The sequence below is a fragment of the Eschscholzia californica genome, unplaced genomic scaffold (genome assembly GCF_041429995.1).
Source record: "Eschscholzia californica isolate CP2 unplaced genomic scaffold, dmEscCali1.0.p SCAF_1, whole genome shotgun sequence".
NCBI classification, from domain to species: Eukaryota; Viridiplantae; Streptophyta; class Magnoliopsida; order Ranunculales; family Papaveraceae; genus Eschscholzia; species Eschscholzia californica.
Window position 1 is genome coordinate 63,134,526 of NW_028238198.1, and position 22,309 is coordinate 63,156,834.

The 22,309-nt window shown below is 36.7% G+C and overlaps 2 protein-coding genes and 1 long non-coding RNA gene across 4 annotated transcripts; 1 reads left to right on the plus strand and 2 right to left on the minus strand.

Moving 5' to 3' along the window:
• The first annotated feature begins 1,666 nt into the window (after positions 1–1,666).
• Positions 1,667–9,388, plus strand: TKI1 (TSL-kinase interacting protein 1). Of its 2 annotated transcripts, none has more exons than XM_086654573.1 (14): positions 1,667–2,079; positions 3,594–3,802; positions 3,913–3,995; positions 4,084–4,131; positions 4,432–4,541; positions 5,250–5,334; positions 5,415–5,688; positions 6,643–6,804; positions 6,924–7,087; positions 7,190–7,428; positions 7,514–7,880; positions 8,072–8,470; positions 8,569–8,697; positions 8,777–9,388. In XM_086654573.1, exons 2-14 carry the CDS (start codon positions 3,682–3,684, stop codon positions 9,017–9,019), a joined length of 2,424 nt encoding a protein of 807 aa, XP_086510699.1. In that variant the 5' UTR covers positions 1,667–2,079; positions 3,594–3,681; the 3' UTR covers positions 9,020–9,388. The 2 variants fall into 2 exon arrangements, with proteins under 2 accessions (XP_086510699.1, XP_086510700.1); XM_086654574.1 differs by having other exon boundaries at positions 1,717–2,074.
• Positions 9,389–10,989: 1,601 nt separating this feature from the next.
• ABCG3 (ABC-2 type transporter family protein) lies at positions 10,990–15,830 on the minus strand. The gene is made up of 11 exons (XM_086654578.1): positions 14,912–15,830; positions 14,741–14,820; positions 13,931–14,217; positions 13,628–13,799; positions 13,385–13,498; positions 13,084–13,209; positions 12,797–12,988; positions 12,468–12,554; positions 12,091–12,363; positions 11,510–11,617; positions 10,990–11,362 (listed from the first exon to the last, which is right to left on the minus strand). The coding sequence occupies exons 1-11, from the start codon at positions 15,384–15,386 to the stop codon at positions 11,102–11,104; spliced, it is 2,175 nt and encodes a 724-aa protein (XP_086510704.1). The 5' UTR covers positions 15,387–15,830; the 3' UTR covers positions 10,990–11,101.
• A 2,693-nt stretch (positions 15,831–18,523) lies between these two features.
• Positions 18,524–20,329, minus strand: LOC147568134 (uncharacterized). Its single transcript, XR_015238087.1, has 2 exons — positions 19,863–20,329; positions 18,524–18,747 (listed from the first exon to the last, which is right to left on the minus strand). It is a non-coding gene; the product is annotated as an uncharacterized LOC147568134 (long non-coding RNA).
• Between the last annotated feature and the right edge of the window lie 1,980 nt (positions 20,330–22,309).

Genomic DNA, 22,309 nt, shown 5'->3' on the forward strand with positions numbered 1-22,309 from the left:
AGTTTATAATTAGATCATCAACCCAATTTCCTGTAAAAATAAATTCAAAATTTAACTTAATTGCAGTCTAAAGTTTTCGGATTACCAAGCTAACTTATTTACTTCTTTACAAAAGAACATCACTTGTTTACTCTTTTTTTTTACCAAAAAGTTAATTACTTGCGCCAGAGGTGGTGAAGTTGCAACGGAAGTGGTAAAGTTTTTGTGGTGGCAAAAGTGGTAAAGACTTTTTTACCAAACTTTAAATAAGCACGTAACTAACAGGTGCGGTCTTAAGATTTCGGAGACCGAAGCGACTTTCAAGAATGCGGCTTATATGCGTTTCACAAGAAAAAAATTGTATATCGGTACTTTATACATTTTCTATGCGCATAATGTGAGGTTTAAAAATGAAACTTGTGTTCATAACTTATAATCTGAATCGACAATTTGATTGAGTTACTCGGAAATCGATTTGGGTTCGGGGAGAGCTCTCGACAGTCTCGTCGATCTCCAGATCAAGTGGTTCAGCGAGGAACTCGACGAGTCAGTAGCTTGTTCAGTTTTTTTTTACGCAGAAAAAAGAAAGTATTAGAAAATGATTCTCTAATAAAATAGCGCAACGAAATTTCAACCTTTTTTTTATGCTTAGGGTGATAGTTTTGGTTGTGGTTTGATGGTAGTTGTGGTGGTGGTGGAGGTTTAGTATTGACGGTGGTTGTGGTGTTAAAGTTTAGTAATGATGATGGTAATGGAAGTATATTAGTAGAGGCTTAGTAATCGTGGGGGTATTAGAAGTGTCAAACTTAACAAAACAATTTAATGGTAGTGGCTATGGTGTTAAAGGTTAGTAAGGGTAGTAGTAGTAGAGGTACAGTGGTAGAGGAGGTTTAGTAATTGTGGTGGTATTAGAAATGTCAACTAAAGTAGTAAAAAAAATACAATTTCAAAAGAAAAAAAATGTTTATGCTTGAGATTGAACCTAGGTTGTTTAGCCTTCCTAACATGTTTGCTACCAATCGAGCCAAAGTAACCTACTTGTCATCTTTGGTAATTTTATTATAGAAATAAAATAAAGGTTATTTCCCAAATAACCCCCAATTTTGTGACCGGTTTCCTGCCTGACCCCCTACTTTATCAGAAAATACCCAGATGACCCCTAACTTTGTGACCGGTTTCCTACTTAATCGCCTACTTTATAAAAAATACCCAGATGACCCCCTTTTTTAGTTACCGTTATAATACCGTTGATTAGTCATCGTCACTCTCTCCTCCATCTCATCATCTCTCTCTGCCACCTCATCATCTTCACCGATGGAGGTCGTCGACCGGAAAATTGGGCGGTCGAAGATGATGAGGTGGCGAGAAGATGAGGTGGCAGAGAGAGAAGATGAGATGAAGGAGAGAGAGATGATGATTTATTAACGGTGTTATAAACTTATAACGGTAACTGAAAAAGAGGGTCATCTGGGTATTTTTGATAAAGTAGGCGATTAAGTATGAAACCGGTCACAAAGTTGGGGGCTATTTGAGAAATGACCCATAAAGTAATAGGGCCCCTTACTTCTATCTTTGTATGCTTCGTGTGAGGCCTTTTGCCCTACGTGCCCAAAGCAAGGTTTTGCCTGCTTGCACCTCAGTGCCGACTCGGTTAACTAAGTTAGAAGCTAACAACTTATTTTAAGCGGAATCAAACAGAGTGGAAATAAAAAAGTCAATCTAAGTCAGCCTAATTTTGTAGAAAAAATTATCTTCCAAGAGATTTTTCTTTATTTCGGACTTTTGTACCCAAAAATTTTCTTGTTTAAAGGCCTGCCCTTGTGAATAAAACTTGCTACCACCGGGTGGAATTTGAAAGTTGATCACAAACCAAACTTTATTTGTGATGGAATAATAGTCCCTTTTTATCCTCAAAATTTATTTACTAAAAAACCCACCCGTTGTCACAAAAAAGAATTACTTCTTTCATCTTTCTCTTCATTTTCTTCATCGATCCTCTCCGCAATCCCCGCTTCGTGAATTTTCGCCGGTTCCTTCTCTTCCCCTGCTGCTCGTTACTGTGAACCCAATTGAAGCTCAAGCCAATCATTTTAGGGTTAGGTTTGATCTCATAACCTTTCAATTTCAATGTTACTGTATGATTTCAAATTTTGTATTGTTTCTTGTGTTTCAATCTCGATCTATTTATTAATGTTTTAAAGTTCAACACCCTATTTTGTTCTGTTTATTAGGGTTTTAATCTTTATCTATGTTCAAGTGACAGTGAAACACTGAAATATGCCTTTTGTAGTTGTTTTAGTTTGTAAATTTGATTCTTACATGTAAAGTTAGGGTTTCTTTTAGTTTCTATTTGATGTTTTATAGGTATTGCAGTGAATTGAAATTGGTGGTTATGTGGTATCTAGGGATAGAACCCTAATTCAATTGAACTTGTCTCAGTTTCTTCATGATATGGCAATGTTCGCATTATAGCTTTTTGTTTAGGTGGATCAATTCCTTAAAATTCATCCTTTTGTTGGGTACTGTTTGTTGTGGGTTATTACTTCTGCTTCTTAAAACCAGCAATCTGACACGTTCGGCTTTAATTAGTAAGGACTAAGAAGTTATGTGACATTATAAACTTATTTGTAGTTTCTGATCTACATAGGTTTTTTCCGAGTGATTCACTAATGTAGTTTAAGTGAGAGATCTAAATCAAGAAACTAACATTAAATTTGGAAAATTGGGTCGGTGGGAATAAAAGATTAAGTATAATGCAGCTTACCACACGAGAGATAATTGCAGATTGTTGTATCTGGAAACTATCATCATGAAACATCTAATCATTAGGTATTCGAGCAACGAGTTATTCTTATTTCTTATTGTTAAACTGCACCAACCTTGTGCAGTTCAGGGAAGATACGTCAAACACTTTCGTCATTAAACCAGTTATCTATCTTTTGTTCTATTAATGGGTAATTGGTAATAAATAAAAATCAATGTTTTCTTTACGTGATCTCTCATCCTTCGTGCAACTCTTTATTGCTAAGTACTTCAACTGTAAAGGTTTATCCGTTATGGCAATGTCTTATCATGTTACTCCTGTTCAAGGGGTGTTAGCTTATTGATAGTGCAAATGAGGACATCGATTAAGAACTATTGTTGCATTCATTTCATAAGCTGTACGATAGGATGTGTGCGGGGGTATAATAATTCTCCTAACGCCATAGTTATTTAAATGTTTATCCACCCAATAGGAAATGTGCTGACAACATCTACATCATTCGGTTGAATTATTATGAACTACTGGCTAGTGAGAAACTACTGTAATACACTACGCTGGAAAAGTCGAAGAGATAGTTATATTTGAGTCATTTAGTTTATAGAAGACGTAGGGTACATCTTTCTGTTTCTTCCGTCATTAAGACGTGTGTTTTTGTGTATCTGTGTGTTTGTGTGTATCTGTGTGTGTGTGTGTGTGTGTGTGTGTGTGTGTGTGTGTGTGTGTGTGTGTGTGTGTGTGTTTTCATATGAAGCTTCAACTTCCTAAACCAAGTTCAGCTACCTGGGCAATCGTTTTTCCCAGCTTTGTGAGACTTATGTGCACTAATCTCTACTCTTTTTGTTTTAACCAGGTTTATATGATTGGAGATTGTCTCAATATCGTTATAGGAGCCTAAGATTATGACAATATAGTTTCCTTTTCGATTTGCCAATATCCTTATGGAACCAGAAGTCGAGGTGGAATGTGTGGATCTCTTGCAATCTGAAAATCTGTTGACGAAGGACGGAGAGCCTGGTGTTACTTCACCGTCTCTATGTACCGTTGCTTCTAAGAAACCTGGTATCTCATCTGTCCCCATATAAATACATATTTTATATCCATGAGAAAAGTTATTCTTTTATGGGAATAGTCAATTAGACAGTGATGTTCTCTGTATTTCTTTGGAACAGCCAAAAGGCAAACACGACAATGGGCTGCTTGGACGCATCAAGAAGAGGAAAGTTTTTTCGGTGCATTGCGACAAGTTGGCAAGGTATTGTCTCTACAGGCTATCCGACAGTTTTGATTTCTTTCAATCTATAGATCTTTATACCAGTGAAATTCGACTCTTGATTTTGCAGAATTTTGAGAAAATCACGTCCCGTGTCCAAAGCAAAAACAAGGATCAGGTAACAGTCTTCTGCTTTCATTACTCAGCACCGTTCTTAATATTTTAGTGAATACATTTTCATCTGTCCTTGCTTTCTCCGGATTGTGGAGAATAGTTCGTCTTTGCAGTTTAATTCTCACTAAACATGTGTCCGTTGTTAAGTCTCTGGTGTTTTAGGTTGGCAGCGGACTCTTACAACCTATTCTATCATTCTTTTGTACATTATGCACCTCTTTTGTTAAAAGAATGCATCTAGCAAATTGTATCTTAGCTTGTCATTGACCATCAAATAACGTATTCTAGTATTCAAATTATGCAGGTCAGGCATTATTACTACCGTCTAGTGAGACGTATGAACAAGTTGTTGGGACCTGGCTTTTGCTTAGATGCGAGAAATTCTAAAGATACTAGTGCTGCAATGCTTCGATGGTAAGGGGTAACTACTTAATTATTTTAAATTTTGTTGGATTTGCTACTCTTGCATATGGTCACTGAACTTTTACACGTTAGATTGTGATGAGTTCTGCATTTCTGGCAGACATGAATATGATGGGTTTAACCTAGATGTCTCATATTGATTCAGTTACCTGTGGAAGAATGAACCATATTCTTAAAGAAAAAGTATTTGCACACTTTGTATGTGCATGATATTGGTGGGGCTGGTTGTCAGAGCGACAAGTGTTCTACACCATTTCATTAGGTTCTGGTTGGAGAGATGTTGTAGTAAATCTTAAAGGTTTCCTTCCAAAACTCCTCAGTAGCAACTTTGGAACCCTTCACAAAAATACACGTATGTTAATGAGGTGTACCTTTGAAGAGATTATGAAGAACTTCAGGATTTCTGACAGAAAGAACTTACTCATTGACCTGAGTGAGCTGAAAATATCATCAGTGGATAATTAAGCATTCACTTGAGTTGTTTTTAGCTTTTCATACACCTTGCCCATCCACCATGTTCAAAAGAAGCTAAAGAAAATGATCTTGTGTACTTGGATAAAATAACTAATAAGTGAACCTTTAGCCTTTTGAATAGCGGTTTTAGGTTTCACTTTTTTCACATAGAAACATGATATTTCATATGTGGTTGTTTGCCGTTTTATTTGTGTTTTTTTCGTGACAATGCTTCTTTACATGCAGGTGGTCTTTACTGGAGAAGTATAGCTGCAAAGCCTCAAAGCTTCACTTGAAGCCTCGAAGGTTTAAGATATTCATCGAGGCCTTGGTTAGTTATACTGCATTTTTCTATTTGACATTGATGTTCTTTCCATGTCGTAAATAAATTCATTTTTCTCTTGTAATTAGGAGAACCAACTTCTGAAGGATCGCAAAAAGAACACAAGGAAACGACCCTCTTCCGGCGAAAATACCTCACCTGCAGCTCCAGTCAATGTTCCAGTTAATAACAAAGCATCTGGACAAGACACTTGCAAATTGGGCGCTGTTGAGAGCCAGAATGCTCAAAAAGGAGGTTCTGGAAAAGGGTCGTTAAAGCGTAATTTGAATACTGGCGCTGCCCGCAACAACAGCAAAATTGACCTATCTACTGTGAGGACAGTAAAGCAACGAAAAAAAACAGGTAATGCTTATCATTTTACCTAATTATTATGTATTGAAATTATAGGTCATAGTTATTACTTATTAGGCGCTGAATGTTTTCTTTTTTAATTCTAATCAGCCAATGTAAGTTCCAGTCATATGGATGACATATGTTTATGTTAATGAGGTGTACCTTTGAACAGAATTTGTTTCTAGCCTTTTCTTGATATTGTGGCGTTTCTTAGAAAATTTTATTTTATAGTAATATATAGGGATATTCCGCTATTAGCATAAACTAAAGTTAAAAATTACAACCTTTTTGGTTGTAGCTGGAGTGCTGGACAGGCCTGAAAATTAATGTAATACCCTTCTTGTACTTGCTATATGGGATGAAGGGACAAACTAACTATTTAAGTGGGACAAGTTGAAAAGATTGCTATAATGGTCTTATTAATCAAGTACATTGAATTGTACCCATCCATGTTACTACTTACTCCACATTAAATACAAATCCTCGAGAAGTCTAACAAACTCACTCAAACATTTGAAAACCAGTGGAGCTGAGCAGAAGAACAGGTTCCTACCTATTGTTGGAAGAGTTTTTGTTATGTGTTGTGTTGTTCTGGCAACTTTATGTGACAGTTATCTTGTACGACTTCTTCCTATGTGTTTTCTTTTTTTTTTGTTGAGAGACCTATGTGTTTTCTTGATAGTTGGTACAGTAGGTTTACTTTATCGGATAATTTGTCAAATCTAGCATGCTTACTTGGCTCTTTTGATTTTTACGTTCTTTGAGTTAAGTTTCGAACTTTTGTGTTAATTGTGCTTTAACAAATTGGGTCGGCTGCAGAGTGCAGAGATTAGTTAACATAATCTAAGCAGGATACTTCTAAATATCTAATTCTTTATACCAATTAGAATAAAAGAGAAAAATAGAAATAAGATTCATGTGGTTGTGATCTCAACATAGTATTTGGTTGTTATTGGATAGCAGGAACTTTATCATCTGCCGCATACAAGAAATGGGAGAAGGCTGCAATAGCTGGGGTGTCCTTGGTTGCAGATGCCGCTGAACATTTGGAACGAACAATCACCGACAAGACTCATCCTGATAAGAAAAGCTTGGATGAGTCAGTTCCCAGTCCAGTTCTGAATGGTAAGTACGAAACAAACTGACCTGGTTTCTTGGATAAGAAAAGGCTAGAAACAAATTCTGTTCTGTATTAACAAATGACAAGTAAAATTTAAATAATTCTTTTCCATTCGCTTCTCTAGCTCAAAACGGTAACACTGATACTTTTGGAGTTTCTACCCCTTTGCCTCTTTGGGAATGTCCACGGATTCAAGTTGTAGAAACAAATGGACAGCAGCAGCCTTTAACAAAGCTGAAATTGCAATTATTCCCAATTGATGAAGACACTCGAAGAGCGTTGGAAAAGGTACGACAAGAACATGTAGCTCATATAGATAAGAGCTTTTAGCAAATGAGTTGTGAACTGAGTTTCTAAGGCAATTATTTTGAACTTTCATTTTCACTGCAGGGTGAACATAATCCATACTTAGAGCTTACTCTAAGTGTTCGTAAGAAGATATCATCTGTTGTGGAACATCTAAATCGTAAATGGGGCAACTCAAGCATAGCAACCGGAGAGCTTATGCTTTTCCAATATAGCGCTGAAAGGGAAAATTTAATGGGATATCCAAGATGGACACAGGATACAGTTGCCAGTGCTGCTGACGTGTATGCAGTCGTCGGGAGCCCTCAAATTTTTCGCTTGAGGTTTATCTTGATTTACCTGTTTTGTCAACTGAAATTCTTACTTTAGTACCCAAATAGCTAAAACGTTTTATTATTCTTCGTGTAGGTATGGTTGGTTTACCCATGCGGAGCTGAGATCAGGAACCCATGGAACACCTTCAACATCTCTGTATAATCAAGAAGATGATATAAATGGATGTAACAGGAAGGAGCAGAACATGGATGGATCATTGTTTAGTTTGCTTCACGAACATATCAACTCTGACGAACGGACAAAGTCCTCCAAGGATCAGCAAACCTCAATCACACAGGCCAGCAACCATATACCATGTCACCAGAAATTGCAGGATGATATGACTGGGAATATTGGCATGGATCATGAAAAGAACATTCCAGATTCAGAGCAGGCATTTAGCTCATCCTGGTCTAGACAGGAAACGGGAAATAGCTCTATCCAGCAACGAAGTAATGCGGTATTTATCTCTCCCCAATTCATATAAAATTTTGTTTTTGGATTCTGTTGCATGTCCGTACCCTTGTGGTTCAGACTAATGATGTTTCTTAGGTTTTTGGTGTAAAACTAATGTTGTTATGTGTTAATCTAGTCGTTCGTAGCATGCAATAAAACCACATTCAACTCTATATTGAACATATATATTTTCAGGACAATCTGAAAGCATGCAATAAAACCACATTATCTGCTGTGGACTGGGCTGATAGCTTAACCAATATTAGCATGGGAGATCTGCTTGCAGAGGGATCTGAAATACATGGAACTAATGGCATTGAACCACCTCAGTCAGAGAGCTCTCTGTTTCCTCAGCAGATTCCATTCAGTTGTGATTCTTTTGATGCTGCAATTGCTGCGCATATTTCTCGCCATCAGGATAAGCAAAACCATTTTTCTGCTCCAGTTCCCCATACTTCATCCATCTGGGATGCCGAAGAAACATGTGACGCCTTTGTATTCCAAAAGGTTTCAAGCCCATATAGAGCTGCTTCTTTTGGAAGTTCCAAGCAGATCACAGATACAAGTTCAATGTTCATCAGGAACTCAATTCAGGTTTTACTTCCTATATTTATTTAGCATATCGTGATTTTTGAAGAAAGTTATTGTTCCCAAATTGAATCCTCCTTGATTTCCTCTCTTTTGTCTGCTAGGAATTGGGTAAGGTTCAGACCTCAGAAGATGACCCTATCGACAAAGTAGAATTGACGGATAACTGCCATATTGATACACAAAAACCAGATGATTACATAGATCTTGCAGGGTTTACAGATGCATATTGGGTAAGGACGTCTTGTTTGAGCCTTTTGATCTCTTGTAGAGTTAAACAAATCTGTTTAATCTTCTGATGTATTACTGCAGCCGGACTCTCTTGGACCGTTAGATTTGGACATTCCTTCATCAAGATACCATAATCAAGAACCGCTGTTCAATGATAATAGTATTGGACTTAGTGGGCTGAACCGTCTGATAGCCAGCAGTTTAGACGCGTTTCAGAACTGCTCCTTTTTTGGCCTCGACAAGAAAGAGCAACCATCATCGGCAACTGAAGCAGCTCAAGGAAGTGTTCCACTTTTGGATTTCAAAATTAGTGGTGAGGTCTAACAATAACTAATATGAATTCTCACATATTTCGACCCATTCCTGCAACAAAGCTCTGTTACTGCTCAGCCTGAAGAATCAAGCTTTTGTTCCGTAATAGACTGACCCCAGTACAGATCATAGAAAGAAGCCTGGCATGATTGTTCATACATTCTCCTTCTCCCTTGATATAAGTTAAAGAAACCTTCTCTCTTCCTCTCTCACTCACTGTACATGTACAAAAACATAGTACTGTATGCATTTTAGTTTTAACTCCATGTAAATTTGAAGTTTCTATTTTCTTGTGTTGGGATAGTAGTTTTACAATTCCTTTCTGTTCCCATTATCTGTGTACATGCGAATATTTTGTTATTTATACATCATGGTTTGATCCGACTGCTTGGGAAAATCTAGTTATGGTGTGTTTGGTTGCAGGATTCTTAAGTAGGATTCTTATCAAAAGTAGGATTTGGTAGGAATCATGAATCCTTGGTCTGTTTGGGTAACAAGAATCTTAGGACTCTTGAATCTTAAGGATTCTTAATTCCAAAATTTGTATTGGACCAAAATCCTACCCTATCCTTTAGGATTTGCTAGGATTTTGAATTAATAAACTTAAAGCAACAAAAAAAATATTTCCTTATACAAAATAATTATTTTAAAAATATTATTTTTTTTTTCAAAAATCATTTTTTCCGCAAAAATTAGCTTCTTTTTCTAGAAAAAAAATCATTTTTTCCCCGAAAATCATTTTTTTCTTCAAAAAATCGTTTTTCTCGGAAAATTGTTTTTTTCGCAAAATCCATCTTTTTCGACAACCGTCTTTTTCCCGAAAACCGAGTTTCGAAAACAAGGTTGATTCAATATTTTTTTTTAAAGAAGCGTTTGAAAATAATAAATCATAGGATTCTAGATTCCTATTAGTTGCCAAACAAACCAAAAAATGTTACTTGAATTCATGAATCCGCGGATTCATGATTCCGCCGTCCAAACTCCAAACACACGATTAAATTGTTTGTACTTGTTATTTTTGTTGGATGAAGGCAAACCCAGTCGGTCATATGTATTGAGGAGAATAGGAAAGGTTTCCTCTTTTATCTAAGCTTGTTCCGGCCAGAATCTTTACTTGCAGGCTTATTTAGTCCTTTCAGAGTTCAGGGTACTGGGGGGTTCCCTGTTCCATCTAAAGATCACCTACTGCCCAGTCTCAGAGCAGGCGGTCACTGTTCCACTAAATCGAATAAATGTTCTATGATCGTTTCTGCCTTCTAAATTGAAAAGCGTTTTAGCGACTGAATCTGCTTTCTAAATCAATGTTTTTAGTGACTGTCAAGGTACCCGTTAGGTGATCCATGGCCATTAAATGTGGTTACTCGGTAGGTGATCCTTGGCCACTAAATGTGTTTTTGGCGTACAATTGGAGTTCAAACTGATTGAAAACCAAATGGTGGTGGTAGGACATGGATTTACTTTTTGAATCATCGAACTTTGAGAGGTATGAATCCGTGGTTCGAACTTGCGATTTAGAGGGTGGAAACTAAGCAGTCCAAGCAAGGGTTGTTGACTTCTATGGATTTTCTTTCCTCTTATTACCTTCGCAAGTAAAAGAATGGAGGAAACAATGAAACTTCGAGAGCCTGGCGGCCCTCTGAACGCCAAGACCCGCTTGTTCGTAGTAAGTCGCCACAACCCGTGTCGGCACAACCTGTTTCCCATGCAATTTGGTTCCACAGAAATGTGTTTTATGGAAGTGTATATCAATTTTCTTTCAGTAGTGATTCCTTGGAGAGAGCAAAGGAGTGAAGCCACGCAAGTGTACTTAAGCCCCCACATTGAGAGATAATTTCAATTAATGGGCTCACACTTCAATTCAGATTAATACGATTCAGATTCAACTGACTGAAAAACAATGACAACTTCAGTCAGATCCACTTCAGGTTCAAAGTCCTCTAATATGTTGACTAGTTAAATTGGTTTTGACAAGGATCTAGTTCTTCATACAAAATGATCTGCTATTGCTTATCAAACAATTTACATATAAAAGGTTTATAAGTGGACTTACAAAGAACATGCTCAAAAAAGACCTGCATTTCCCTCCAACTTCTTTCATCTAGCTGTTGGCGTTGAGTTTCTGTTACACCCGAAAATTTTACAGGAAACTATGTTCTTCCTAACTCGAAAATAAAGCAAAAAGAACAAGATGATACGATATCCAAGCGCCATCAGAGCCAAAACAAGCAAATTTGTCCATTTCGCGTTAATACTTGGGGAGATGTTGTAAGCGCTACGAAGTGCCTGCAGTCCTGATATCGTTCTTACCTGCCCTAGTGGAAATGACGTCCCTACGTATTCGTTCTCCAAAAGACCCTGTAAGAAAAAAAAAACAAGAAGAGGAAAAAAGATTTACAGAAGGAAATAGAAAGAACCTCAAAAAGTTGGTTTAGGAGGATCAGAAATTGTTGAGAGAAGTAGAAAATTGAAAAAGCGATCAATAGGACTTAGAAAAACGCTTACCTGGATAGAGTAAGTGTGGAAAGCAACGTATGACATTGGGTATGTCCATACAGGTCTAGGTAATGTCTCTCGCAGTCTGAAGTAGCCAGCGACAAGCATCATTATAACCTGCGGAGTTGAAGAAAGGGTTTCTCATTGAGACTCAGAAGCCCTAAATTTATAGTGAAACTGCACTAAACAAGTCATCCATTTACAAGTGGGTATAGCTTGGTTGGTGCGTTAAGTGGATAAACCACAGGCCTGTGATCTAGTCTCCACTGGATCACTCGAAGCTTTGCCAAGATGTTAACTTCAGAGCTCCAGATAAGCGATAAAGGAAGTCGGGTACTCGGGTTATCACCAAAAAATGGTTATCCGAGGAAAGCCATCATAGATCTCTCATCGCTCAAATGAAGCATCAAATCAGTAAATTCATTATGGAGTAAATCTAATAAACTCCCGCAACTGCGAAAAGATGTGCAATATATGGCCATTGCTTTGTCGAGAAAGAAAATTTGAAAGACTTGTAAAATGTTAATCAATATAAGAAAGCATGGCAAAATTTAACTCAGCAAGTTGTTAGCTAAGGAAGTAGAGCTCACTTGTACCGACACCACGGACAAAATGCTCCAAAATATATCTTGCCAAATGGATGCAACAACCAGCATGAGTCCCTCGTTCACTAAGAGACACATGAAGATATTCAGCACGAAGTACATCAACAAGCCAAACTCATCCCGCAACCCAACAAGGAAATAGAAGACGAGGCTTGATGAAATTGAGATTAAGAACAGGAACGGAATGCTAGAGAGAAGGTTCCCGAGAAGGAAAACAAAAGTTCCTGAGTGCTCATTTGATTCCTCGTGGGTGAATATCTGCAGCAAGAACAGATCATTTACTAACGAAAAAATGTTTAAACAGCTAGCAAGTTTTAACTTGAAAGACGAGTTTATTTGGAAAAGAATGAACCTGCGATTACCTTAATTTCTTTAATAATAGCCGGCAAGCCAGCAACACTTAGCAATGAAGTAAATGATACAAATACAAATATAGCTGCAACTCTTACCTGCAATGTCAGCTAAATTTTTAGTAATGACCATGAATCTCTGGCACAAACGTAAAATTTCGTTTTGACATGGTATCAGAAGAAAATGAGGCGATAGAAAGGCATTTGACTTGCTGGGTAAACACATTTCATGGTGTAAAGGTCATTAAGTAAACAGAGAAACTGATATCTTTCCTTCATTCTTTTTTTTTTCTCATCTCTAGCTTAAACTAGTACACAGCTACTGGTTTTAAGGAACTCACCACTACCGACGACAAGGAATGACCTAAGTTGGCAAATATTGTACCAATGCAGAGTGAGAAAATCATGCAAAGGATAAGTCGTAGCCAGAAATACTTCCATTCCCTCGACATGATTAACAACGATCTCCATGTAAGAACTGCAATTCGTGTAGCATTGCTAGCCTTCCCTCTGCTTTTGAGAAGTGGGCCTTCCTAAAGAAATCAATTGTACATATATAGGGTCAAACAAAAGAAACGACGTATTTTATGTGTTATCGTAATGTCTAGTAGTAGTGTGATAATTTCACCTTGTCGGTGAGTCGTTGTATCATAGATTCAACTTCAGCAGCATCACTTGATCTATATGTTGCTTCAAGAGTACGTATTGCAACAGCAGTGTCCATATTCACTGATGAAAAATCCCCATGGTCATCCTGCCAAGTTGTTTTTATATTCATCATGTGTTTATAGATAAACTAACTTATAAACTATTAAAAATTACAACATGAGTGATATATCATAGGCGGACGCAGGAATTATGACTTGCAGAAAAGTAACCTTCTTTTCACAGAAGTATAACTGCACCCTGGTATTCGAACAAAGATTTACCTGCCAATTTTTACACATGGCTATGATCCTATCAAAATCAGTATTTATTGCACGTAGAAAGTGATCAGATGGACTTTGCATAATGGGGCAGGGAAATCCAGCATTTGAGAAATGCTGCATCAGAAAGAACTGCCAAGTTAGTATGAAGATTTATAAGAAAAAATAATAAGATGCTAGAAGATGGCTTCTCGGCCTCAGGTCAGGAATACCCAGTGGAGCAAGAAAAGTTAAACAGATATCCACCTGAAGACATGCCAATGTTTCTCCAAAAAAAAGCGTATTTCCATTTGAAAGCAGACAAATCCGATCAAATAGGCCAAATACTTCTGTACTGCTCTGGTACATTGTGAAAATGATAGTGCATCCTGTGCTTGCAAGTTTCTTCAGTGTCACCATCATCAGAAGTGCAGACACACTGAACAACAGAAACATAACTGTTTTAACTAAAAGTGGAAACCAGAATACCTAAACAAATAGAAACGGTTATAGTTAAGTGGATCAAATTCATGCGCCAAAATTTTACATGCATAAGAAAGCCATAAACACCTGTCGAGATGATAAAGGGGTTCGTCAATAAATAACACATGTGGCCTCATCACAAGTTCCCTGGCAATACTGATGCGCCTTCTCTCGCCACTAGGGAGACCCTTCATAAAACAGTGTCCACCAATCAGTTTGTCCGCATAATCACCTAATGACATAGCAAGGATGGCATCTTCAACCAAATTCTTCTTTTGAGAGAAAAAGCCGGGAAGTTGTAGAAGTGCTGAGTAGTATAACATTTCTCGGACAGTTAGGGATCCAATTAATGTGGTTTCTCTGTCAACGTACCCCTGCACAATAAAGTAACTCATTTTAACACCTATAGCCCTGCAACAATAAGTATGCATGAACAATATTTTGTTCGGAATACCGAGTGATAAGCTTATTTTGGTCATTATTAAACCAACGTAGCAAGACTTTTACTCGAATTAAGATCTTAACAAGCAAAGTTACTAGCTTCTGAAAAGAATAGCTATTACATTAATTTTGAGAAACACAATGAATGACATTACAAAGAGAGTACAAAACCCAATTTACGTACGTGAGTCTTGATTCCCCAGTACAGTTTCATTTAAGATTTGAAATGAATGCTTATCCTTTTGGGTATAGATTGTAGGCCAATATCCGAGTATCGACATAAAGAAGACACAACCCATGAAAGACCATAATACTAAGACCTAATGTACAACCTAACAAGATAATCTATTATTCTTATTTCTAATTAACATCACATGATAACTGTGTTAATATCTCTTAACCCTTGGGTAATACAAGAACATAAATCCAAAATCATCCAAAAATTAATGTACTTACATAAGATCCATAAGGCAAGCTTGATTTCGCTCCATTGACGAAAACTTCACCATACAATCTTGCAGAATCCTTCAACCTCCCTATAGTTTATCATACAAAAATGATTAAAACATTAAAGTTCCAAATCTCTGAAATATAAAAGAAAAATTAAAACTTGGGATGAAGATTAACCTGCAATTGCTCTTAGTAATGTAGATTTCCCAGATTTAGCAGGACCCATAATCACAGTTAGTGTGCCTGGTAAAGCATAACCATTAGAACTCTTAACAACTTTATCAGAGTATTTCCTTTTACCCTTAATAGTAACTGTTAAATCCTTCCAAACAACAGAAGCTCCAGCTATTTTTCTAACAGCAACTGAAGTTTCTTGAAATGAAAGAGAAGGCAAAGATCCACTATTGAGTTTAGATAAAGCTGGTGAAACTGAAGTAGTAGTAACCACATTAATGGAGTCTCCTCCTTCATCAACTTGTTCATCAATTTCTGTATCTTCCCATTCAGGTGAATCTTCAAAAGAAATGGGTTGTCTTAACAACCCAGATTTTCTTAAGTAAAAAAGATTAGTTGAAGGTAATCTATTAGTAGGACTACTAGCTGATGAAGAAGATGATCTATAGTTATCTGACTGAGACTGTATTTCTTCCATTACTAAAACCCAAACCTCAAGCAAGAACAAAATACAAAAAGAAAACTCAAACTAAACAAAAACCCATCTTCAAAAACACAAAAAGTAGAGAAAATCTTGTAAAGCTGAACTTGAAAAAGAAGAAACCCTAAACCCTAAATTGGGTTGAAAATGGGGAAGCCTGAAACTGGGGAAAAATCCCTTCTTTTTTGTTGTTGCAGTGAAATGGACCCAAGAGGAAAGTAACAAAAAGAGAGAGCAAAACACAGACAAAATAAGGGAGAATGAGAAAGTTTTAGAGAGAGAGAGAGAGAATTTAATAGCTGGATCTGAGGAGAGATAAAGTTAGAGAGAGAAAGTGATAGAGCGGGAAGAGTGAGTGAGAGAGAGTGTAATGAGTGAAGGATAAGGAGGAGTGTGACTTTTTCTCTTTTTTCTAATAAACGTTTTCTTCTTCGTTACTTTTTGTCTTTTGAGTTTTTAACCCGTTTTATCCGATTTTTAACGGTCTTCTTCTTATTCTTTTTGGCGCGTAATCATAAAAAACGTTTTATTCATGCCACCCGTGACCCGCCATACATGGAGGATGACCCACTTAATAGTCAAAATTAGAAGTTATCATAGAAACAAAAAATCATGAGAGACAACTAAAAAAAACCCTAACTTTTGTTGATGGTGTTTTGGTGACGGAACTTTGACCTTTAAGTTTTCATAATTGAACTTCAAATTTAAGTTCTGGATGTTGAAGGAGAGCTTGTGCTAATTGGTGTTAATAAACTTTAAAATTTGATTTAAATCTCATTTATATCAATCGATTGAATTAGTCTTTAAAACCAGTTAAATCCAGTGACAACAAACCTCATTCTTCATATTCATAAGCTCATTTTCTTGAGAGGTGAACTTTGTTTTGTAAGAGATTATGAGTTAGTTGTGTCCATACGAGTAATTATTCAATTGATACTCTTTCATTTTCTCTTATACTATTTAGCTTTATATATCGTAAGCAAAGATTCTACTAATTGTTGTTGGTAAAGATAAAATTCGAATGAATTGCTAATCTACCAACCAATCTAAGGTAAGCTCGATTACCCATTATCTCCTGTACTGCTAGGTTTTTGATATTCTAATTCCCATATTTCACATTTTCTCTTGTTAATCTATTAGTTGTAGAGGCAGACGAAACTTGACACCACTAGTAGTAGTTTTTTTTTTGATGAAAGCCACTAGTAGTAGTTTTTTTTTTATGAAAGCCACTAGTAGTAGTTGGCCAAACAATTTGCCAATAAAATTGAGATTTTTATCTATAAATAACTTCGTGTGCTAATAATACTTTTTCTTACTGTTCATGCTCAATAAAAAGTCCTTCGTCTTGAATGTAACAAATTCTTTTCGTATCGTATTGCTTCCAAAAACAAACATTTATTTGCAAGCTGATTAGTTGGAAAAAAAAAGGTTACAAATTGGACAATTTTGAATTTGTTTATGGAGTAAACAAGAGTGGAGTTGGGTTATGAACTTATGATCATCATAACTCAACAATGGCTTCTCTATAAAGAATGTTAAAAAGGTTAGTAACGGCTCTCTTTTCACGTGAGATCCGAGCTATCCTGTCTATTTAACCCCCACTCCACTCGGTTTGTGATCATAATATCTTCGGCTGCTTATAATTAAGATAGAGAAACTCTTCAAAAGGCTCCCTCCTCAATCCTCAAGATAGTGTAATCAAGTTTCTCCCCACCACTAACGGTCATTAAACGAATGGGCTCAATTCGAGCCCACTGTTTATCATTTCAAATCGAGCTAAAGTTTGCAAATTGGGAAATTTTATATACACTTATCGTTTGTATTTGCCACACTCACATATCTTTTCACTTCTTTTTTTTGTTGAAGATATATCTTTTGAATTGAACAACAAATACTTAGATATGTGTATATAACAAAAATAATGCAAACAATTAAGTCCCGAAAGAAAAATTTAGATACCCACAAATTATTATACGAACCACTTTTCACTTGACTTTTTCAATTGACTAAGACCAAGTCAAGTGTTGTTCACACACCCGGTCAACCTTCATCGCCACTGGCTCTTTTTGTCTGAACCAATGATAAGGTCGACCTCCTCTCTGTCTCTCTAGACTGAATAATGGTTATGGTGGAGTGGTGGTTATGGCAAATGGTGATGGTGGTGTACTGGTGTTTAGGGCATGTGGTGGTGGATCGGTGGTGGTGTGGTGGTGGTGGTTATGTGTCTATCTTTTTCTCTCTCCCCCACCCCTTTATGTCACACATTAGTAATGGGGTTATAGGGTCTTGGTTTGAATTTTTTTTGTTGAGATACCTATTGAAACTTTAACTTCGTTTTTTTACAAACACCTGAAGGGAGAGGTAAATTTTAAGTATCTTAACGAAATCTATTTTCATTTCCGGAAAGATGCATCGGGGTGGGGTATCTAAAGTATCTTGGCGACATGCAGTGGCGGACCCAGAAAATTTTCATTGTGGGGGCACTTTTTAACTATAATAAATATCAAAAAAAGAAAAATCAAATATCGAAACTAATGATGGATTAGAAGAGTAATACACACTACAACAATTTAGTTATTGTATTATAAATGAATCGTCTAAAACTACGTGTTTCACTATCAAACTAATGACCGCTATATCTTATGGACTTATGGTGACACTCTCAAAAAACTTGATTATCGTTAACTTGTGATTTTTTTTTACAATAATCTCATATAAATAATTAGCTTAAATTCACATTTGAATTATATAAAAAAAAATTAATTCTCTACAGAAAATGTTAAGAAACTTGTTTATTTTGAAAAAACTCAACACAATTTATGTTCCTTAAAGAAGTTATTGAAAGAAAGATAATAGAAGACAATAATACAAGGTTAGAAAATATGTGGAGCCAACATAGAAACTAAGAAAAAAAAAAAAGGTGTGACGCCTCGTGTCCCAAAATAGACACGATCACGCCCCGGCAACTCACAGACGAGACAAAAATCCGACAGAGTCTCCTTTGTAAATCGAACCGGTCGCACCTGTAAACCTGTCATGCAAATCATACATTCGCATATACAAGAATAAACTATAAAGCGGAAGCTAAACAAACTCAATTCAGTTTCAGGTCGAAATCCGAACCACAAAAATATAAAAGCCTCATAAACAACGATACAATCTATAAACAACTCTAAGTGTTACGTATATACATATTAGAGTTTGGTTTCTGCAATAACTACATAACTTTAAAATAGTAGAAAGCCAATAAACGAAAACCAAAGAAAACGACGCAACACCTCTAGCCTCGTTAGACAAGATCACCGGCTGGAATACAACTCCGCCTCGAGGCTACAACCAAGCACCTGCACACTAACAACTGGTAAGGGGTCAGAATACTCACCGACACGAGTTATTCTGGTAGAAGACCAATCCAAGACCCATCACGTTTTCAAAAGTTTATTTAATAAGTTGTAAACATCATGACAAAACGAGTTATCAAACCAGTTACCATATATACTATATACAAAACTATTTTCCTTAATCTAGCAAGCAATAGCAGTGATTAGCTGCCCACCCACTGTGCGCTCTCAATAAGAGGAGAGTTCCTCAGGAGAGCCTAGAGTGCGTTAGATAGTACCAGCCCATTTAGGCACTAGCTAATGCACTACGTCTCCTCGAGAAAGAGACTTGCCCCTAGCCGGTGGTAAGCCCCTCTCCCACTAAGGGACTCTGCAATCATTGAAGAGTTTACCTCATGATACATAAATACCTTAAGTATCTAAATACGTTTTTTTTATCACCGAGTTCGAATAAGAGAGCCGTCCCCCAATTACCATGGAAGGACCTGAACCTCATTCTCTTCGGTACCCTGTCATGCATCTAATGCGATCTTTCAAAATCAGTTTCATTCGTATTTCAAAACCACATTCTCATATTCGATTCAAATCAGTTCATTCGTATATCAAAACTAATATTCTCATTCGATTCATTATCTTATCAAACACGGAAGTGGAACAACCAAGAGTCATATCGCCACAAAGCAGAGGGATCCCAATCAATGTCACCTCCCAGGCGAGCGGTCAGGGTGTACGACCCTGAGCCTCGAGCTGGAGGCACGAGCACCAATGGCCAGCAAGTGAAACACTCTACTCCCACAGGTCTCATGACTAGTGTCGCCCACCTCACTGGTCTCACACGGGTCACAACCGTGTCCACATGTCATCATATCCTCAATGGCTACGTGCCCGTAGGTTGACATAATCCGCAGTCGGGTACATACAAGAAAATCTCCAGTAGTTCACAATCATCGTAAAATCAGTTCGAAAACATTTCTCATATCGCATCAAAACATTTCAAGCATATTTCAGTTCATCACATAAATCGAGTTTCATGCTACCTAAACTCTAGTTATAATGGCGCATATATAACTATAGAATCTAGCATATTCATTATCTATAAAACCATGCTGGATAAAGGATTCAGAACCCCTACCTAGCGATTCAGGACTCCGTCCTCCTTCGCTGCAACCGTAGCCAAATCGTTCATGAAATGCTCCGGCTCCCCCCTCTACCAAACCATAAACAAAACAAATATACATTAGGTTCTTCGGTAAGAACCTTGGTATAACTTAAAGAGTATAAAAAAAGTAAAACAATAAAACTTAAACAAGAACACAAAAGAAACCGTAATTTGGAAGACTTCATGTTAATCCGAAATTCGACCGATCTTCTAACTTTACAACCATGTCCCATTAAGGTCGATCCCACACTCTATGAAACTTACTTATATCCTTAACATTTAGTTATTAGATGTCCTCGCCAGAAACCCAAGTGAGTCATCTCCGAAACTTGCCAAATACGAACAACAACCAAAACAGAATTTTCCTAACAGTACACTGTTCAGTAAAACAGTCATAACTCTCTCGTCCGAGATCGAAATCACTTGTACCATACCTTTCTGGAATCCTCACAAGACGAGATAAAATATTCAAGAATACTCAAACAACATTCTATATCTCGATGGCCAGCTAAAACAGTAAAACAGTAAGCAGATTTCATGTTTGCTGAATAACGCGATGTTGGGTAAAACAGTCGTAACTCTCTCATCCGATAACGAAACGACTTGTACCATACCTTTCTGGAATCGTCTTGAGACAAGTTACAAGTTAGTTGAAGACTCTATAAGCTTTTGAAACCTCTATGACTAGGTAAAACACTAAAACAGTATCAGCAGTATAGTAGTCGAAGTAAGTCAAATTTTTGTTTTTTTTCTAACCCTAGTTAAATCAACTCTTTAATCCTTCATGTACGAGTTTAATACTCTCTAACTTAACTAAATTCAATACCAATTTCACCATCAATACATATTAAAGTAAAATCCCCAAATTTCATAAACCTTAAATCCTATAATTTAAGAACAATCAATTAAATCATCACAACCATAATTTCTTACCTTGATTAGGTTGTCTTTGGTTTACTTCTCCATAAATTGTACCACTTCTTCTCAAATTCCTATAATTTCGAATTTGAAATTCTAGTAAAACCCAAAATACAGAAATTTGGATCTAGAAAGAGTATGAATTCTTTACCACAAATTCCATAAAACTATGCTAGATTACTTCTTGGAAGCTTGAATTTGATAAAACATCAATTCCCCTTTGAAACCCATGATAATTCTCCATGGAAATCGAATTTTTTTTTAGCCCAAAGTTGAAAACCCTAGCTTCAGTCGGTCATAGAAGATAAGGGAAATCAGATTTTTATTTCTTCTATTAAATCAGCCGAATTTACTGTTCAATCCCTGGCTTTGTCCTAATTTGCAAAATAACCCCTAAATTGTACTCTTTGCTGATTTAACTCCTCTTTTAACTTGACCCAAATGCTAAATAGTCGCTAAACTAACCTTAAAAACTTGGGTTGTTACAATGGGGTAGCTCAAAAAGAAAGATTGGGCCCAAAAGAGAGTTTGTATAAATTAGGAGGCAAAAACCAAAGTGCAATATAAAGGCAAATACTTTGACAGTAGGGGGATCCGAACCCATGTCTCCTGCGCGGAGTAATAAGCATGGAACCAACACGCTACACAGTAACTTGTGCTCATACCTTGAACTTTATACGTATATAACTTAAGCAGGCCTATCCAATAATCGCATCTCACATCTCGGACCTGTGGGGTCACGTGTCCCCGCAGGTCCCTGTGTGGGTCCGCCCCATGCGACATGTTAGGGGATCCATCTCCAGAAAGGTAAGCCAATGGATGTGTGCACCTATGAGACTAAACTAGTCTGGTTAGGTGACCTTAAACATTAATGTTGTAAAAAAAAAAGCCACTGTCTGAAGTCGTAATCACCACCTTTATTGACTATGGTCGTTACCAACACTACCACCACCATCATTTTCCCTAGACTACAACCCATTATCTACCATAGCATTTCCAATGCCAGATCCCATGTAGGTTATTAACTCCGGCAACTCATTAGTATGTGAGGGATGCCTTCCAGAAATTTATGGTGCTCATAGAATTTCTTGTGTCTTCCAACTTGCAATAAGTTGCAAAATATAATTTCGAATGGGTAAAAAGTAACAAAAATTTATAATTATTATTTAAGTCAAAATATTTATAAAGATTAAACTACTCTTTGTGTAACTAATTATATTTGTTTTTTAATTTTAAATATATACAACTTTTTCTTTAGACGTTGAATTTCAATAAAACTTGTATATTTAAGAAAGGATTTTTGGTTATCTTTCTAACAAAATCCACTTTTTAATAAAATGTTCTTTAAAAACTTAAAAAAAAATCCTACATTTTTGCAAATTGGGTTTGCAATTCCTACAAACTGGATTTGCAAATTCCACAAACTCATTTCGCGAAATACAAACTCAATTTGCAGATTTTGTGAAACTCGTTGTAGAATGCAAACTAACCTGTTAGTCTTG

What these genes read in the sequence shown, in the direction of transcription:
- TKI1 (XM_086654573.1), top strand. Translation starts at nt 3,682, where the DNA reads ATGGAACCAGAAGTCGAGGTGGAATGTGTGGATCTCTTGCAATCTGAA. An exon ending in CGTTGCTTCTAAGAAACCTG is followed by an intron (nt 3,803 to 3,912) that starts GTATCTCATCTG and finishes TCTTTGGAACAG; the next exon opens with CCAAAAGGCAAACACGACAA. An exon ending in AAAGCAAAAACAAGGATCAG is followed by an intron (nt 4,132 to 4,431) that starts GTAACAGTCTTC and finishes CAAATTATGCAG; the next exon opens with GTCAGGCATTATTACTACCG.
- ABCG3 (XM_086654578.1), bottom strand. Translation starts at nt 15,386, where the DNA reads ATGGAAGAAATACAGTCTCAGTCAGATAACTATAGATCATCTTCTTCA. An exon ending in TACAACGACTCACCGACAAG is followed by an intron (nt 12,989 to 13,083) that starts GTGAAATTATCA and finishes TGATTTCTTTAG; the next exon opens with GAAGGCCCACTTCTCAAAAG. An exon ending in TGTCCGTGGTGTCGGTACAA is followed by an intron (nt 11,618 to 12,090) that starts GTGAGCTCTACT and finishes TCAACTCCGCAG; the next exon opens with GTTATAATGATGCTTGTCGC.